Raw genomic sequence first — 18,658 nt, 5'->3', positions numbered from 1 at the left:
TAGATTGAGTCAATGAACCTTGGTACTAAAGTACAAACTAGAATCAAGAAAATTGTAAATGTTTTATTCTAAAATACATCCAACATTTATTCCGGTGTTTGTAAAAGGTAATAGATTTCTAAATGCTCACACGACATCAGGCCGAGACACATTTGCTTGTGAAGTTGTTTCTTTGATCAGTATAAACAACAACAGTGAAACATCCTCTACGAAAAGAATTGTAAATGTTGATTTGAGAAAAAAAAAAAAACAACAAAACAAAAAACAGTGGTGTTGGATCTGGGTTCTTCTCTCCAGGTCTGGAAGCTGGCGGGCCACGGCCTCATGCACTCCTTCAGCAACGAACACGCCAAGCAGTCCATCTTCCGCAACATCGGCAATGGCGTCACAAAGGTGGAGACGCGTCCGGGGAACCGCATCTTCACCTGCGGCGCGGACGGCACCCTGAAGATGAGGGTTCTCCCTGACCGCTACAACATCGCCAGCAGCATCGTTGACATCCTGTGATGCCTGCTTCCACATCTGACGGTCCAAAGACGAAAAAGACAAGTAGAAAAAAAAAAAAAGACAAGCAAAAAAAAATGTGAAGGCTCGTCAAACGGCCTTTAAGTGAGCATAGTTCGTCAACAGCTTGCCACGCTTTTTGGCACCTTTGAGTGCGCAGAGGTCATGGGTTTACTGCGGGAGTAGGTGTCGTCCAGAACGACAAAACCAGAGCTGCAAACGTTTCTTTTCGCCCCCGAAGGCTGAAAACAAAAAGTTACAAGCAAAACGGTATCATACTTGATTTTAAAAGCTAGATTTGTTGTAATTTTATTGATGAATCTCTTCTCATAGAGTGTGTCCATAGGGAAGTTATGCATGTCCTGTTCTCGTTCCGCGGTGCAATCACAGGTCTATTGATAGTGCTCTGTAAAAGTGCTCAAGCAAAAACTTTAAAAAAGTGTGTAACTGTCGTCATTTTGTGCCCACAGCTGAAATCTTTTAGCATCTACTGTAACCAGCTCTGTGGTTCGTTATTAAGTCAGTGGTTTCCGGTGTGATTCGAGTCGTTGGAATCTGCTTTTCGTTTCAATAGTTTTGGCCCCTCCGGCTTCTCGCCGAAGAGCCGACGGCGCGTCGCTCTTAACGGCGACGCCTCTCTTCCCCTTTCCCCGCCCCCTCCGTCCACTGATCACTGGCTGCCCATCGCTCACTGTGGCCTCTCCAGGTTTGAGTTCGACCCGATCCAAGTGTGTGTTCTCTCTGCCGTGTCTGCCTACCAACCCGCCCGCCTGCCTGTTAGTGCGACAGCCTCCCTGCTAGAACATCGAACGCCCCCCCACCCCGTGACTGTAACTTTAAATGTTTCATCTGTGTCGTCTAACGCTAAACACCCGACCGCCCAGAGCAGAAACACAAAGGTTCACTGCTGGTTTTTGCACAAAACGATATCAGTTGTATGTTTGTGGGTTGTTTTCTTTTGTTGTTGTTGTTGTTTTAATTGAGTTGAGTTTAATATTTAAAGTATTTATGTGTTTGTGTGTGGTTTACTGTTCCTTTGAAGAACTGTTTTAACTTATTGCCTTTTATTTTAGGAATGTAAGAGCTTTCACTGTTTCCGATTGGACGACGTGCAACAGTCTACTGTTTGTGTGTTTACCTCGCCAGCTGTTTTTATTTCATCCATGAGAAAATAGATATTTGCACTCAAATTAAGAAGACACTAAAAGTTTATTTCAAATATATAGGTTATCAAAGAAACTGTTGTATACAAATGAATGTCTGGCTTTATTTGCCCTGGTAGTAAAGCGTTTAAGATAGTTTTACTATATAAATATAAATATATATATATATATACAGTACGAACTACAACAACAGCTTGTACAAACATGAAGACATTTCTTTATTTTTTGGTTTGTATCATACCAGTTGGATTAGTTGTGACTTTTGTTAAGTGTGTGGTATTTATTAAAGAGATTAGTGTTCCTCCCTCTTTCTGCCCACTACATGTGCTGTATGTGTTTTAGGAGTTTTACCAATGCTGTTCGTTGTGCGTGTGTGTGTGTGTGTGTGTGTGCGTGTGCGCGTGTGCATGCAAAGAAAGCCAATATCATCGTTAGATGTTTGCCAGGGCCATGGAGCCTGGGGGTGTTTGTGAGAGACGGGTCAAGGTAACAGTTTTACCTTTGTAAAGTGAATAAATGATTTTTATTTCATCGGGTTTGCTTTCTTTTTCTTTTTAAAAGTTTTTTTTTATTGAGAGGCGTAGTCAGTCGGCACTGATGCTGATTCACCACAAACTGTAGAAAACATGCAAACGTTGCGGCTAAGGCCAAAATTATCCATATGCTTGGCAGATTTTGCTTTAAAATCGTTTTCATTTAACAAAAAGTTTGTTTCTGAAAGGAAGTGAGACTTTCTCAAAATCTCAGTGTTTTCCTTTTTTTTTTAACTGCTTATTTACATATTTCCACATTGTATCTACAGCCACAACAAACTGTAATATTACTTCTAATTGGAAGTAATATGTTGGTAAAATAAAGTTTAAATGTAAATCTGCCCTGGATATGGATAATTGGGGGGTATAAACTTTACAAAATATGGATTGCCATTATCATCAAAAACAGACACAGAAGGTAAATCATTGGTTCAGTTTGCAACAACAGGTATTTATCACAGCTTTTTTTACTTGTAGTGGGGAAAACAAGTTATTTTTGGTGTTTAAGGAGATTTTGGTGCTTGTTAAAAGTTGCAACATTAAAGATACTGAAATGTTAAAAGTGTGTAAAGTGAAAAAATACAAAATTCTAAAAAACGAGTTCAGTCTATTAGTAACACTGAAATACCACTTTCAACTCATGCAAGAACAAACGCACAAACAATATAAAGTCAGTTTCCTGTAGAAAAAAAAAACTATTTAAAATCTGTTCAGACTCATTTGGATAAATGTTCCACATGACAATGAAGGCTAATGTATATTTCCCTCTAAATCTAGTAGTGCAATAACTGTGTCAACACGGGGTTTGCTTCGAGAGCATGACGTAATGGTTGTGTCTGCGTGGTTATCACTCATCAGAGATGTAATGGACCACATAGAGCCTGACGTAGCTCTGGTCCCAAACGTACAGGTGTCTGTCCTTCGGGCTGTAGGAGAGCATAGCCAAAACTCCCCCAGGAGACCTCAAGTCAAATGTCATATTCACTGCCTTCCCCTTCAGCAAGTCGAAAGCAAAGGTAACTCTGGCGTCCTTGGTGTCGGTGACGTACAAGACGCCACAGGCGATGAAAGCGTTGCCGGCCTTGGTGCGGGGGTACGTGGTGTTTATGTAGGACGTGACGGAGAAGGTCTTCTGGTCCAGCTGGGCTACCAGGATGCTCTCATCCGCTCCCGAGGCAAATATCAACCACAGGCCGTTTTCGTCTGCCGCCATCTTGAAATAGGTCTTGGAGTTTGTCAGCAGATACGACAGGTTGTTGAACAAGGCGTTGTCTATGTAGAGAGTGTGAAGCCGCCTGGTTCTGAAGTCAAATCTGGGAAGGGGCAAACCAAAAAGTGGTGAATTCATTGAAACTGGGATGGAACCGCTCTAAGACAAATAACACTTACCTGGCGATGGTAGAAGTACCAGCGATGTGATAGTAGAGAGAGCCGTTGTGGACGGTGTGGCCGCAGCCTTGGTAAAACTTCCTAACATCCACCGTCTCGCTGCTGCCGTTCTGGAAAGCAGCCATGCTTTGGTACTCCTTCACCATGCGACCTGAGGGAGTTTCAGGCACGTTCACCCAACCACCGTCTCGGTGTGAGGACTCCTTGGCAGAAACGAAGAGAGTCAAAGCGGCTCACCTGAGAAGTGTTCTGCCACCCATATCCTCTCGTCGTCCAGGTGAGCTGTGTCTTTCATCCACGTGCCAAACGTGCTCTCCATCTTCGCCACAATTCTGGGATTTATCAGAGACTTGATGAGGCACTCTGAGGGAAAACAAAACACGATTAGATGCTTACGCCTGTAGGTCATTGATTATTAGCGCTGTGGAAAAAAAAAACATGCTCACCGTTCTTAACTGGCTTTTCGTGAAGTTTCACAGCTTGTTTCACGGTCAAAGTTTCGTCGTTTGGCACGGCGTGCAACAACCCTGTCGGACAGTGTGATCGGTTTAATGTTCTTCCCTTCTCACTCCTGAAAGTTATGCTGAAGTGCTTGAAACCTTCTAGCACTAAACATGTCAAATTCAGAAATATGGGATGATTGTTTCGTCAAGCTTTAAGGTTATATAGAGTTCAAGTCTACCCAGAGTATGAGCGGTTTGCAGGTGAGCTCTGTGGTGCCTCGTCCTAGGAGGCCCTTGAGGCCCAGGAGGTCCCATGGGTCCAGGAGGCCCTGGAGGGCCAGGAGGACCAGGAGGCCCTGAGCAACAAAAGATAGCAACATGAAGATGTCTTAACCTTTGCAATTTAAGAAAAGACTTCTTCTAAACTGTCTCCTTACCCTCAACAATGACATCATTGGATGGTTCATATGCTTCTCCGGGTGGACCAGGCTCTCCTTGTTCTCCTTGTTCTCCTGGTTCTCCTTTCTCACCCGGAGGTCCTGTAGAGGACATCATGTTAAACAGCAGAAAACCATCCAGTATACCAAAACACACTGACATTTTTTTGTGACATACTAATACACAGGCTTTGTTGCATCCATAATGCGATCCATTGTGAAGTGGAAGTGGGAGAATTGGGAGATTTTCCTAAGTCATTCAGCTGAAGGCCAAAACCACAGTAATGAGTAATATTTGCTGGAAATGTGAGGAAAAAAAGAGCTGTTTCCACCTCCTCTGCCATTCACGAGTAAGACAATGCAGCATTGAAATATCTGACTAAGCGAGGTGAACTAGCAAAAAGAAAAAAATACCATCTGCAGTTACAGTTCGTCTGCTCACACGGCTTAGCAATCAACACATTCCCTTTTTATTGTTGCAGATTTACTGTGTTTACATAAAGAGCCAAAAACATTATATTTCTTTGCGTGAAAGAATCAAACACAACATTTCCACGATGCTTTAGTTACAGATTCCCTCTTAAAATGTTATTTTATTTTTGTATCATAGTCTAGTCATAGTTTGAGGTAGAGCTGAGACTCTACGTAAAAAAAAAAAAGTTTTGATTTGCTCTCAAATGATCATTTTTACATTTTATTTAGGAAAACAGCAAAATAATCATGTCAGTGTCTCATTAACGTTTTCGCACAAACCTATTAACGTTGTCCAAATGCTGTCCAAAGTTTAAACAAAATAATAAAAAAAAAAAGTACAGAAGCACCTAAAGGTCAGAAGTTTGACAACATGTCAAACTTAATGAAACATATTTATACCAATATCTATATTTTATCTGTATTTTCTNAAATTTCACCAACAGTAAAATTAACAATCCTCGACAAAGCTGCTGAATTTTGAAGCTCCCAATCAGGTTTTTGTTGCGTTTTGGGATGTGAAAGCCAGACAGGTTCACTCCAGCCAAGTACAGCCAGCACTTTTATAACAGCGGCTGGATGAATGAACAGGCCTACAGGCTTGGTGGAAGTTGGTTAAATACCTGCAGTTACTTTGCTCATCTTTTTCCCCTGGTGTTGTGACCCCCCTGTAGAGCTCTGGCGCCCCACACTTCGAAAAGCCCAAAAAAGATGACAGAGGCTATAATAATTTTCCAGAATCCTCACTGGATGAGGAAGTAGCATATATGAAAGCATCAAAGGGTTGACTTGGAGGAAATGTGAACAGCAGAGGGAGGTGTTTGTGTGTGTGTGTGCGTGCGTGCATTTGTGTGTGTGTGTGTGTGTGCAGGGGGCGGGGGAAGCAAAGCAGACAATCTGTGTTTATGCAGAGAGGCAGATGGTGTTCTATAATAGGAGCTCCATGGCCTTCAGGAAAGAAATAGAAAGACAGAGACTTATCACTCCATCATGCAAATGTTTCATAAAAGAGCTCTTCATTGTGTCTGTTTTTTTTGTTGTTGTTGTTTTCTATGACTTTGCAAATAATTTTGGGGAAAGAAAAAAAGCACCGTGTCCCCCCCACCCCTCGCTGCAGGTGTGTCGTCCCTGATCTCCTTGTTGACGTCTGCGAGGGAGGAGGACCAGCCGAGGCTCAGCGTTCTGCTGTGCGAGGCGGTCGTGGCCGTTTATCTTTCGCTGCTTATCCACGGCCTGGGCACTCACAACAGCAACGAACTCTTCCGCCTGGCCGCGCATCCCCTCAACAACCGCATGTGGGCGGCCGTCTTCGGAGGAGGAGCAAAAGTCATTATTAAGCCAAAGAGGCCTGAACTTCCACCAGGTAAAAAAAGAAAAGAAAAGAAAAGAAAATGCAGTTTTGTATTCACACTCAAACGGTTCTCACATCGTCCTCATCCCCCTTTGCCCTCCTCTGGGTATTCACATCCCAGCTAACTCTGATCGCATCTTGCGCGTCCGCGGCGACCGCTCCATCCTTCTGGAGTCTGTCTCCATCATTTTTTTTATTCACCTACCCCTGACCTGATGATGTTCCAAAGATGCTGCTGCTGCTGCTGCCACTGGTGTGTAGTGTCTTGTGTGAGTGTGCCCTCTGCCCTGTGTCCCAGTGCCAGCTGAGTTTGAGGCAGCCAGTCCAGAGGAATCTCAGGAGACAGGAAGACCTGAGCAGAGCCACCTCTCCCCAAACCCCTCTCCCATCCCCACTGAAACCCAGCACCCCAATCGACCCCCTCCTCCTGTTTCAAGGGGAGAGGGGCTGGGCACTGTGGCCCCAGCAACTAAGGCCAGCTGTGAGTAACGAGGCTGGTAGATTGCAGTGCTGGTTTGCAGGATTGCGGTGCATGGTAACTGTACAGGTTTGCGTTGTTGCCGATGCTTGACTGACTCTCCTGCCTCTCTCTCTCATGAAGCTCCCTGCTGAATGCCCTTCAAGAACATTAGAACTGATTAGTGCTATGAAGACATTTGTGCTCATTGTTATGATAAGCAGCAACCATGTGAGGGTGTGAGTGGATTTGTGTGCGTACGCACCATCGCATGTTCATGTCGTAATGTCTCCTGTGCTCATTTTTGTTGTGTCACTAAACAGCTGCCCTTAGCCAGGAGTGCTCAGTGGCCAAGGCTGAGCAGGCCTCTCAGACTAGATCTGAATCTGAGACTAAACCAGGTACACTCGGAGAGGGTTTAAGAACAATGTGTTATCTAGAATACTAGAAGTATGTCTGCTATTTTTATAGCCGTGTTTCATTCTGAATGTTCTGTGCCTTGTAGCTTTTTCACATCTTGACACATTACAACTACACGCCTGGTTGGGTTTTGAGGTTTTATGTCGTAGACCAGCACAAAAGAGTGCATGACTGAGCAGAAACTCGAAGAGGGATTTTATGAAATCTGTAAGCGATACAAACAGGTTTAAATAAACAGAAGTAGTTGAAGGATATGACTACATTTTACACTCTGAATGGCATTTTTAACTGAAGTAGTTAGATGTGGAAGAGCGCAGAGATTTTGCCACAATTTTTCCGGAAATTATGGGATGTTTCATTCATTTCAATGGCGGCTGAGATTATCACAAAAGCTGAATATTAATATTTCCACGTACAGTGGAAGATGTCAAACTAAAAGACACAATGTCCTGAATGAGCGAAATACGGCAGAAATTGAATAAATAATAGATTTAATGTGTGGCTCTTTTGCCATGACTAAGTGTTTCTATCTGCATATAACCTAATGCAGTACCTGCGCTGCTAGAAATCCAGGTTTACGGGCAGAATTGAACACCGTTCATTAATAGTATTTCACTCTCCAGCTGTTTTTGTGTGGAGAGAAGATTGGAGCTGGCATTTGGACGGCGCATCTCTGTCACGTCCGATGCAGCTCTCAGCCGCGGCCGGGAGGCTTTCAAAGAGCTTGTTTGGAGCTCAGACGATCGTAAATGTCAGACCGCTGAAACAGATCTCTTGTTGAAACTCTGCCCTTTTGAGGTTCGCTGCAGTCTCACCTCCATGCTGCAGAAACACAGCCATGCAGAAGCAACATTTATTTTTAGCTCCTTATTGACATCCTTAACACTTTTTTTAATAAAATAGACAATTACGTCTGTCTCACTTGAGTGCTGTGGATTGAAGGCAATCCTTTGTTTATGACTTCTCGGCACATGTGTCATCTGTGTTTGATGTCTTTTTGTGTGTTTTTAAGTATCACTTCCTGTTAATTTATTTTCCTTTATTTTAAGTTATGTAATAGACTGTGTGGTATCTGTGTGTCTAACTGCACTGTCTACTCTGGTTTGTGTGTTGTCTTGTTTTGTCTGGTGCAATGCCAGAGATAGTCACCCAGGATGATGGTGCAGGTTTGTGCATACCCTACAGTGTCTTGCCCTGTGTCTCCATCCTAAATGTGTTTGTCTTCATGTGTCACCCTCTCCCAAATGCCTGAGTTTTCATTTGGGTGGTAAAAGAGACAAAGCCAGTGCTGGTATTTCTGGTATGACTAAGGTTGTTGTTTGCAGTTTTAACTCCAAGTCCATGTGGCTTAGGCCCCTGATAGAGTGTGGATGCAGTGTTCCTCCTCCTGATCTGCTTTTCACCTGCTTCTGGAATGAAAATGAGGCTGAGTCTAAGCTCATCCTCATTCTTCTCGCAGCCTCCCCGACAGCTTTCCTTTTCTGAGGTCAGTCGTAAATATCTTAAGCTCCTTGTCGCTCCTTCACATGCCAGCGGCCCCCCCTCAGCCGCCTGCGGAGGACGTGGACCGATACAGGCGCAGATTCAACATGAGGATGCTGGTTCCTGGACGCCCCGTGAAGGAGACGCCCGCCACCCCGCCTCCTGTGCCTGCAGAGAGGCCCACCTACAGAGAGAAGTTCATTCCCCCCGAGCTGAGCATGTGGGACTACTTCGTAGCGAAAGTAAGACATTAACCTGACAAGCGGTTTGTGTGACGCACAGCCTCCGCGTTACATAAAACGGGCATTTTTTTTTTCTCTCCGCTTACCTTCCTCTCTTCCTCTCAGCCTTTCCTCCCGCTCTCAGAGAGCAATGCTTTGTATGATTCAGACGAAAGTGGCGCTGAGGATGACGACGATGATGACGATGCCTTCCTCTCAGACACACAGATGACAGAGCATTCGGACTCCAGCTCCTACAGGTTGGCTCCATCTTTTCCTGCTTAGATATAACTTTCTTTTTTGAGCCGGTGTTTCAGGTTGAAGTCTTACCGTTTTGTTTTTTTTCTCAGCTGGGCTTTGATCCGTTTGGTTATGGTCAAACTGGCTCATCACAACGTCAAGAACTTTATCCCTCTCACTGGACTTGACTTCACAGGTACTCTGCTTAAATCTAATGTGGACCCACACATGCAGCATATCAGTGCACTTCTGACTGTATTTAAGCACACCATTTCTCTTTGTTTGCTGTGATCTCAGATCTACCAGTCACTTCCCCTCTCAGCAACGCAGTGTTGAAGACTTTGGAGAACTGGGAACAGCTTTTACTGGAGCGGATGAACAAGTTTGAAGGTCCGCCTCCCAATTACATCAACACCTACCCCACTGACCTGAGCTCGGGATCTGGACCCGCCATACTGCGACACAAGGCCATGCTGGAGCCGGACAACACGCCCTTCAAGTTAGTGCATTCAATGTCATTTTTATTTCAAGACTCTAATTTCACAAGCATTTGTATTCAGACCCCTTTACTCTGACGCACTTACATACAATTTGGGGACAATTGCCTACAGTTTGTATATGTATACTTATGACTGGATGCTGTGAGCTCTTGAAAATCAAAGCCAGATGTTTTTTTTGTTTACACACAATTATGGGGGGGCGGGAAATACTATTCTGGCAGGTATTTTACGAATTGCTGGAAAAATCAAATTTTAATTTTAAAAAGTTAACTGGATCTTTTTTTGCCCTATTATTGTTTCCAGGAATAAGAGCCATCAGTCCTTCCCAGTTCGACGTCTTTGGCATTTCCTGGTCAAACAGGAAGTTCTCCAGGAGGCTTTGATTCGTTACATCTTTACCAAGAAAAGGAAGCAGAGTGAGGTCAGCGGAAGATTCATAAAGAAAATCCTAGTTCAGTTTTCCCTGATTAGCTGACTAAAAACAACATATCTACTTATTAAATGGTTCTTTATTTGATCTGGCCCGTTGGATCAATTTTATTCCATATTTTGTCTGTAATTAAGAACATCCTCCAACATGATTATTTTGTTGGTTTGAAGAGATCCTTCAGATTTTTCCAGTGATGGTTTTATTTATGTGTTATGAAGAGTCTTATCTGCGATGAATAACTTTCTTAATGTTCTCACTTTAATTTAACACAAAAGTTTTTCATGTGGTTGAAAATCAGAGCAGGACTAAAGCAAAGTCAGATCTCAGCTTGTTTTCTTTCTTTCCTTCTTTGTTTATTATTATTATTATTATTATTATTATTATTATTATTTGCATGGGGACACATGCTAAGTATAAACAATTACAGAACACTAACATTTATAGCCTTAGCAAAGTTGTAATACACATCACCAGATAGACCTATAATAACACAAAACGCTATAAGACAATAAAACCAATGTAGCAAGATAAAATATACACAGCATAAATCCTAGAATTAACTTGAAGTAGACAACCATGAAACGAGAAGAAGTCATGGAAGCATCATGGGCTTGCTGGTAACCATGACTACAAAGCTGGTTTTCTTTAAGAAAGTCTTAAAACGTTCCAGTCTGGAATCGGTGTCAAGTCCACATATTAAAACATTACAAAACATTTCCATTTTAATAAATATCATAGAGGCACAGGCAAAAACTGTTTTATAAAACTTTAAAATGGTTTTACTTTTGGATTAAAAATGTCGTGGCGATCTAATGACAGTTATGTACTGCAGGTAAGACATTGACTACTCATAAGTACATGATAAAACCCCACTTTGAAAATTTTGAACTATTCCTTTAAGGAAAGGGCAAAATATCCGTGTTTGATGACGTTGCTTTTTTAACCTTCTCATTTTATCTCGCAAACCAGTTGAATTTTTTTAGACGAACAGACCAAGAATCACAACATTAGATTACAATAACCATTGTAGTGTGAGGATTAATTAGGCTTATTTAAACGAAGCAGGTACCATTTTGTTTGGCCAAAGGAAGAAAGCCATTGAGTCTTTATTATGATTTTGCCACATGTTAGTACAGTTTTCCTCCAGTATGAACAAACAATCTACAAAGAGCTCATGCAATTTTGCATTGAAAGCTTCCTGCTTTGATGTCTTTTGAGACCTTTTAGTGAGATTATTTGGACCAGTGAGGAATCGTCCATCAGACAGAGTGCAGGCCTGACCGTCCACCATAACGCTGTCGGACAGAGGAAGTTGCCCACTGAGCTTTTTCTCTCTATTTATGTTTTTTCTTAGTTTCATTATCTTTGCTTTGACTTCTCATCTTTAATCAGGCACAAGACAGATCACTGCCTTCTGTGATGTCTGGATTTGTTTGGAAGAAAGTAATCACTTGTACCCCCTCCGACCCTCCCCCCCCCAAAAAAAAGGAAAAGAAAAAAGCTTTTATATCTATGAGACAAGTTCCAGACGATTCATGTGCTTAGTCTTGTGTTATTACAAGTGAGATATCAGGCAGCAGCTACAACATTCAGATTCACTGTTCATCCATTCTAATGACGAGGACTTTATTAAAATAGACAAATTTAGTTATTTCTATTTTTTTAACAAGATTACAATGACATTCTGTGAGTCCTCTTCATTTTCATTTCATGTTTTTTTTATTTTGTTTTTTTTCTGTTTGTGCATGTGTTTTGTGTTGTGCCATGTTGGTTTGTTTCGTGTCTATATTGCCTCTGTGTGTTGTGTAGTCTTTAGAGAACCATGTGGACCGTATAAACCCAAACTGCATAGCTGGAGCTAGCAGTCCCTATAAGGTAGTATCATTTACTGTCCCAGCCCGGGCCCTTTTGTCTCTGAGCAGCACTGCAAAGCCAAGCTTGAAGGAGAAAATGTTTAAAAATAAAAAAATAATAAAATAAAAAGTCTGCTGCACCAGCTGCATAAGGTTTTGGTTTTGCGGTTTGTGGCGTCACCAAACTGGGTGAAGTTCTGGTTTTCTCCTCTCCAGCTTGGCCTAATAGTGACCGCTCTGGCTTTTTGATTTTATTTTTATTTTTCCATAAAATCTCCTCCTGGCTCTTAGGCTTAGATCTGATGTTTGATCCTTTCCTCTCACTGGGACATCCATTCACATTTCTCCTCACAACCAAATCCTAAAAATAACACGTCTCCCTTCGTGTCTCACTCCTTTTTTTCCTGCCTAACTGGACTGATTCTGCTGGACTTAAAGCAAGCAAGCGATGGCACACTCAGTAGATCGACTAACTTGCATGCTCACTGTCAGGGCTACGGGAGGCTTTTGTAGCTGTGCAGAGTGTCATTTACAGCAGCAACTCATATCTGCAGTCTAAATATTTTATACTTACATTGAAGCCATGCGTCTACCATGCAGTGGTGCATCTCCATAAACTAAAGTGATATCAGAAAGTTAAATTTTAATTTTTTTTGGTAATTCAGTTTTGAAAAAGTGGAACCTTTTTACAGATTGCCTGCTCATAGAGTGATATATATTTGTTTCTACTAATTTTAACATAAAAAGAAATGTAAAATTCAATTTCTTAGAACAAAATAGTTTTTAATGCAAGAAGGTGTTAGCCTACTGAAACAAATGGGCAGTTTCAGCACCAAAATTAAGGCTAGTGGTGGAAACTTCCTTGTCGCAGGAGGTTATATCCATTTCATAGCCGGCTACAATCTGATTAATGATAGGCCGACACCGGTAACTTAGCAACCAGCACCGATAACTGAGCAGACGATACTCACAAGCAAGGAGGAGGCTACTCACTTGCGTTAGCTTTGGAGAGGCTGCTAGCATGTAGCCTCTGCATGCTAGCAGCCTCTCCTAACATGCAGAGGCTACATGCTAGCAGCCTCTCCTAACATGCAGAGGTTGGTCACCCACTGCATTTCCTGCTTCCTCTGCCGGCCACTCTGATTTCCAAATGAAATACAACATCCATCCTCCAGTCCTTTCTCGCCTCAGTTTAGCTAAGTTGTTTTGACATCATTTCTGGCTCAAGACCGGGTTAGCACAACCAGTATAACAGCTGTTGCTAAAGGTAACATAGGTCGTGACATTTCTGTGTAAAAAAATCTATTTTTATTAGTTTTATGCAATAAAATATACAGAGAGGAATACGTTGTTGATTATATGAGCATTAACAACCATGGAGATGAACAGAAATAGATGGTTCAAACATATCACTCTGAGTAATGAATCTGTTTCATTTCTTAAAATTGAATTACTGAAATAAATAAACCTTCTGATATGATTCTAATTTAATAAGATGCATCTGTAATACTCTTATTATGGCCTTTCTCTTTTATTTGAATGAAACTTCAGGGTGCGGGAATCTTTTCTGAAGCAACTCTAAGTCGAATGCCCCAAGTCGACATTTTAAATTTACAGTCCTTTCCTGCTTCACTAATTTTACCGGGAAATGAATTTAATCTTCTTTTCAAAGAGCAAATCTCTCTGTCTTTTACTGACTAGCTTCAGATCCCTGAGCTGCAGCTCTGATGTCTCCTCAGCTTTGGTTTTTCTTTTGCTGTTCAGGTAGAGGCAGATCTGGGCTATCCTGGAGGAAAGGCCAAAATCATTCACAAGGAGTCTGACATAATTATGGCGTTTGCCATTAACTGGGTAAGTGTTTTCACATTTTGGAAATATGTATGTTTTTTTGCCAGCATGCAAGAAGTGAATTGACATTTGTCAGAAAATGTCCTTGAATTTAACAAATTTGTGTTATTTTCAGTAAAGTTAGAAGCAGTTCCTCTCTGTTAATCATTGCCCTTCCTCCTCCTCCTCTTCCTCCCTGCTTCCTTCTTTTCTCAGGCTAACTCCAATGAGATCGTGTTGGCGTCCACCCACGACGTCCAGGAGGTGGACGTCTCCACTCTAGTGGCCGTCCAGCCCTACACCTGGATAGGAGACGACTTTGATAAGGAATCCCGAAGGTCAGAGTCGCATCAGATGAAAGAATAATTTTTTGTTGTTGTTGTTGTTGTTGTTGTTTCCTTGTAGCACAAAAAAAAACAAAAAAAAAAAAAACAACTAAATCTGCACAATGTGTCTCTGTTTTGCTTTACAGCTCTGACGACTTGGACCCCCGCTCCTCTCACACAAATATCGCCCAGGCAAGCTCTGTGTCCTTTGCGCCGCCGCCGATGCCGGTCTCTGCATCCATGCCGTGGCTCGGTAGCGGTCAGACCAGCATGGGGGCCAGCGTGGTACGAGCTACTTTGTTGTAAAATTTTGCACCAGGCAGTGATGAGTTTGTAGTTCCTAGCCTCTAACAGCAGGGGGAAACCCGGTTCTTTTCCCAACTCTGCTGATGGGTGAAACTCTATGAAGTGACTCTACTTAGCCTTTTTTTTTTTTTTTGGTCTGGTGGTCTACATGCGTTAAAACTTGCTCGTATTCACTAACAGCAGAAGGAACGTAAAACGTCAGATTCAGTCTTTAGCTCCAAGTCTCCGCTCATCCGCAGACAAAGTCTATGTTTTTAAACCTTATCGACATCGAGCCAAACAAAGCCGCGCCGACTAAACACCTGACCTGCTGCTGAGTCTATGAGCGCTGATACAGAGGAGAGGGCAGCTCCGCGCGGCAGAGATCGCTTGCTTATAAACTCAGATAGCTCTTGCAGCCGTCTGCCCAAGGTGCAGATTTGCGTCAGAGTACCTTACAGCCAGAGACCTCGGCGTCCCAGCCAGGCTGATAAATGTTCGGTGCGATACAGTGAAGAGGATGGGGCAGGCGGTGATCCTCTGCTCTGCTTCTGTCGTTTTCTACACATCCGAATCCTCGTGCCCCGCTGCGCTGAATTGTGGAGTTTTTTTTTTCTGCAATAAAAACGGGATCATTTTATAATGTTCCTGGTATTTGCTTTTGAATCTTTAGCAGGTGAAAAATGAGTTAAAAAGTGGAATTTTTCTAGAAATTTGTGATTGTTTTTCTAAATTATTGTTTATTTACTTATTGGGACAAATGTACTGACGTGTGTAGAATATTTGACCCATCCAAGATCAATTTTATGGAAAATAGATTCGAGGAAACGTGTTGGTTCAATATTGGGGCAACATTCAGCTTATATATGATGCATTCAGCTAAATTTGATGGGTTAGGGTCTTTCTGAGATGAACAGAAAGAAAAGACTAAAGGAAACAGAAACGTTTACTCCACTTTTAGGGAGTATATCACATTTTGCCGCTGTGTGGTGTTTTGTTTTTTTTAACAAAGTTTCTAAATGACAAGAGAAATGCTTCACAGCAACATTAAAAGACACAAAGCACCAGGATTTTCTTTTTAACGCCTCATGTGTTTGGATGACATTTTAATTTTCTTGCTAAGAATCTTAAAAAGTTGCCAGATGAACGAAAGCCTGTCTCACAGCATCACCTCAGTGCTTCACTGTAGGCACAGCGTTCTTTATTGCAGGCATTATTTTTGCTCATCCGTAGCTTCAAAGCGCTCTTGTTTTGATTCCTCGCTCCACAGAGCAGAGTGGGGCTCGTTTAGTGCGTTGCGTCCCTTACTGTGGAAACTGAAACCTCAGTGGCTGCAGCCACCAGGTGCTGTAACAGTTTTTGAGCACCTGCCTCCTCGGGAATCTGGTTTCAGCCTTTACTTCCTCTTTTGGCCATGCAAACACTTATGCAATGCTAAATCCTTTTTGTTTCTAATTTGCAGAGGGGGTTGAATAATTTCAGATTTATCTGAAATTGTACAGTTTTAAAGTGAGTGGTTTACCAAGCTGATATAAATTAACTGTTTATAAATGTACATAAACTCTATTAAACCTCTATTTTCTAATTTTACCAATCTGGATTGCTGAACATTTTAGAAGACTTTATCAATATTAACTTTATTTTTTTTCCAGATTATGAAAAGAAATCTGAATAACGTGAAGAGGATGACATCGCACCCTGTTTATCAGTATTGTAAGTGACTCCGCTTCGCTGGTTTCAACAGTTAGTTGTGATGAATTTTCCTCTGACATGTCGGCGTTGTGCCTCAGACATGACGGGGGCTCAGGACGGCAGTGTGAGGATGTTCGAATGGAACAGGCCGCAGCAGCTCATCTGCTTTAGACAAGCAGGCAACGCTCGTATCACCCGGCTCTATTTTAACACCCAAGGCAATAAGGTACACACATACACACACACACACACACACACACAGAGAAAGAGGGAGAATATTGGCTGTGTTTTGTCTGCTCACTGGGTTGTTCTGATTTTTCTGAAATCCTGCTGCAGTGCGGAGTTGCTGACGGAGAGGGATTCCTCAGTCTCTGGCAGGTCAACCAGACGTCCTCCAACCCCAAACCGTACCTGGTGAGGTCGACTCACATCAAACTGTTGGCAACAAAAACAAACGCTTCCAAGTAAATCCTGAAATCACTGTTCTTCATTTTTGTTCTTTCGTTGCTGTCAGAGTTGGCAGTGTCACTCCAAGACCTGCGGCGATTTTGCGTTCATCACGTCCTCCAGCCTGATCGCGACAGCCGGACAGTCCAACGACAACAGGCAAGCGTCCGCGCCGAGAAACTAAATCCAAGACGTTTTGTTTTTAAAAGTCAGGTTGATTATTATGTTAATATTTGCAGAAATGTTTGCTTGTGGGACACTCTGATTTCACCTGGCAATACCATAGTCCACGGTAAGAAACCTGATGTTTAAAAACATAAAAGCCACAGGTATTAATCCACCATAACAAGCTGCTCTGTGATGCACCCTTCATATTTCTTCCCCGCCCCCCTCAGCGTTCCCCTGCCATGAGAACGGGGCCACTGTTCTCGAGTACGCTCAGAAACAGCAGCTGCTCATCACTGGAGGCAGGAAAGGCTTTGTGTGTGTGTTTGACATCCGCCAGAGACAGCTGCTGCACACTTTCCAGGCCCATGACTCGGCCATCAAGGCGCTCGCTCTGGATCCCTTTGAGGACTTCTTCGTCACCGGCTCTGCAGAGGGAAACATAAAGGTAACCAGTTTTTATTGGATTTTTTTTTTTTAAAGTCTGATTGACATATTTCTTATGGTAACTTAAATAAATACGAAGTAGTAGTTATGACTTAAGTAAAAAGAAAAAAGAAAGAAAATGGACCACATTCCACAGCCTGTAAGTCTTTGGACACTCCCCTTTTGGTCTCTATCTGGTTTCTGTTTGTAGAAACAAAAATGAAGCAAAAAGTAAAAGCCCGAGAAGTGAACTGTGCTACGCATAGCACTACGTGGAACTACAGATCAAAATCACAATAGATTGAGTCAATGAACCTTGGTACTAAAGTACAAACTAGAATCAAGAAAATTGTAAATGTTTTATTCTAAAATACATCCAACATTTATTCCGGTGTTTGTAAAAGGTAATAGATTTCTAAATGCTCACACGACATCAGGCCGAGACACATTTGCTTGTGAAGTTGTTTCTTTGATCAGTATAAACAACAACAGTGAAACATCCTCTACGAAAAGAATTGTAAATGTTGATTTGAGAAAAAAAAAAAAACAACAAAACAAAAAACAGTGGTGTTGGATCTGGGTTCTTCTCTCCAGGTCTGGAAGCTGGCGGGCCACGGCCTCATGCACTCCTTCAGCAACGAACACGCCAAGCAGTCCATCTTCCGCAACATCGGCAATGGCGTCACAAAGGTGGAGACGCGTCCGGGGAACCGCATCTTCACCTGCGGCGCGGACGGCACCCTGAAGATGAGGGTTCTCCCTGACCGCTACAACATCGCCAGCAGCATCGTTGACATCCTGTGATGCCTGCTTCCACATCTGACGGTCCAAAGACGAAAAAGACAAGTAGAAAAAAAAAAAAAGACAAGCAAAAAAAAATGTGAAGGCTCGTCAAACGGCCTTTAAGTGAGCATAGTTCGTCAACAGCTTGCCACGCTTTTTGGCACCTTTGAGTGCGCAGAGGTCATGGGTTTACTGCGGGAGTAGGTGTCGTCCAGAACGACAAAACCAGAGCTGCAAACGTTTCTTTTCGCCCCCGAAGGCTGAAAACAAAAAGTTACAAGCAAAACGGTATCATACTTGATTTTAAAAGCTAGATTTGTTGTAATTTTATTGATGAATCTCTTCTCATAGAGTGTGTCCATAGGGAAGTTATGCATGTCCTGTTCTCGTTCCGCGGTGCAATCACAGGTCTATTGATAGTGCTCTGTAAAAGTGCTCAAGCAAAAACTTTAAAAAAGTGTGTAACTGTCGTCATTTTGTGCCCACAGCTGAAATCTTTTAGCATCTACTGTAACCAGCTCTGTGGTTCGTTATTAAGTCAGTGGTTTCCGGTGTGATTCGAGTCGTTGGAATCTGCTTTTCGTTTCAATAGTTTTGGCCCCTCCGGCTTCTCGCCGAAGAGCCGACGGCGCGTCGCTCTTAACGGCGACGCCTCTCTTCCCCTTTCCCCGCCCCCTCCGTCCACTGATCACTGGCTGCCCATCGCTCACTGTGGCCTCTCCAGGTTTGAGTTCGACCCGATCCAAGTGTGTGTTCTCTCTGCCGTGTCTGCCTACCAACCCGCCCGCCTGCCTGTTAGTGCGACAGCCTCCC

At 42.7% G+C, this 18,658-nt stretch overlaps 3 protein-coding genes across 3 annotated transcripts in view; 2 read left to right on the top strand and 1 right to left on the bottom strand.

The window, feature by feature from the left end:
• Positions 1-566, top strand: part of dmxl2 (Dmx-like 2) — a 42,721-nt gene extending 42,155 nt beyond the window's left edge. Inside the window, exon 53 of the mRNA XM_007560204.2 lies at positions 298-566. Coding sequence (XP_007560266.1) covers positions 298-507 — 210 coding nt within the window. The 3' untranslated portion in view covers positions 508-566. The remainder of the gene's footprint in view (positions 1-297) is intronic.
• A 1,855-nt stretch (positions 567-2,421) lies between these two features.
• On the bottom strand, positions 2,422-4,867 carry LOC103143614 (gliomedin). Its single transcript, XM_007560216.2, has 6 exons — positions 4,470-4,867; positions 4,272-4,388; positions 4,036-4,116; positions 3,827-3,952; positions 3,590-3,740; positions 2,422-3,513 (listed from the first exon to the last, which is right to left on the bottom strand). Exons 1-6 carry the CDS (start codon positions 4,630-4,632, stop codon positions 3,048-3,050), a joined length of 1,104 nt encoding a protein of 367 aa, XP_007560278.2. The 5' UTR covers positions 4,633-4,867; the 3' UTR covers positions 2,422-3,047.
• A 1,142-nt stretch (positions 4,868-6,009) lies between these two features.
• Positions 6,010-17,925, top strand: LOC103143601 (dmX-like protein 2). Its single transcript, XM_007560202.2, has 18 exons — positions 6,010-6,303; positions 6,590-6,772; positions 8,702-8,892; positions 8,998-9,131; positions 9,222-9,307; positions 9,409-9,610; positions 9,915-10,032; positions 11,851-11,916; positions 13,659-13,745; positions 13,938-14,059; positions 14,194-14,332; positions 15,985-16,045; positions 16,123-16,250; positions 16,361-16,438; positions 16,539-16,630; positions 16,711-16,763; positions 16,867-17,084; positions 17,657-17,925. The coding sequence occupies exons 1-18, from the start codon at positions 6,234-6,236 to the stop codon at positions 17,864-17,866; spliced, it is 2,238 nt and encodes a 745-aa protein (XP_007560264.2). The 5' UTR covers positions 6,010-6,233; the 3' UTR covers positions 17,867-17,925.
• The last annotated feature ends 733 nt before the right edge of the window (positions 17,926-18,658 follow it).

The sequence above is a fragment of the Poecilia formosa genome, unplaced genomic scaffold (assembly GCF_000485575.1).
Source record: "Poecilia formosa unplaced genomic scaffold, Poecilia_formosa-5.1.2 Scaffold113, whole genome shotgun sequence".
Taxonomy (NCBI): Eukaryota; Metazoa; Chordata; class Actinopteri; order Cyprinodontiformes; family Poeciliidae; genus Poecilia; species Poecilia formosa.
The sequence above is the reverse complement of the archived record's forward strand: the minus strand, read 5'-3'. Positions and strand labels throughout refer to the sequence as shown.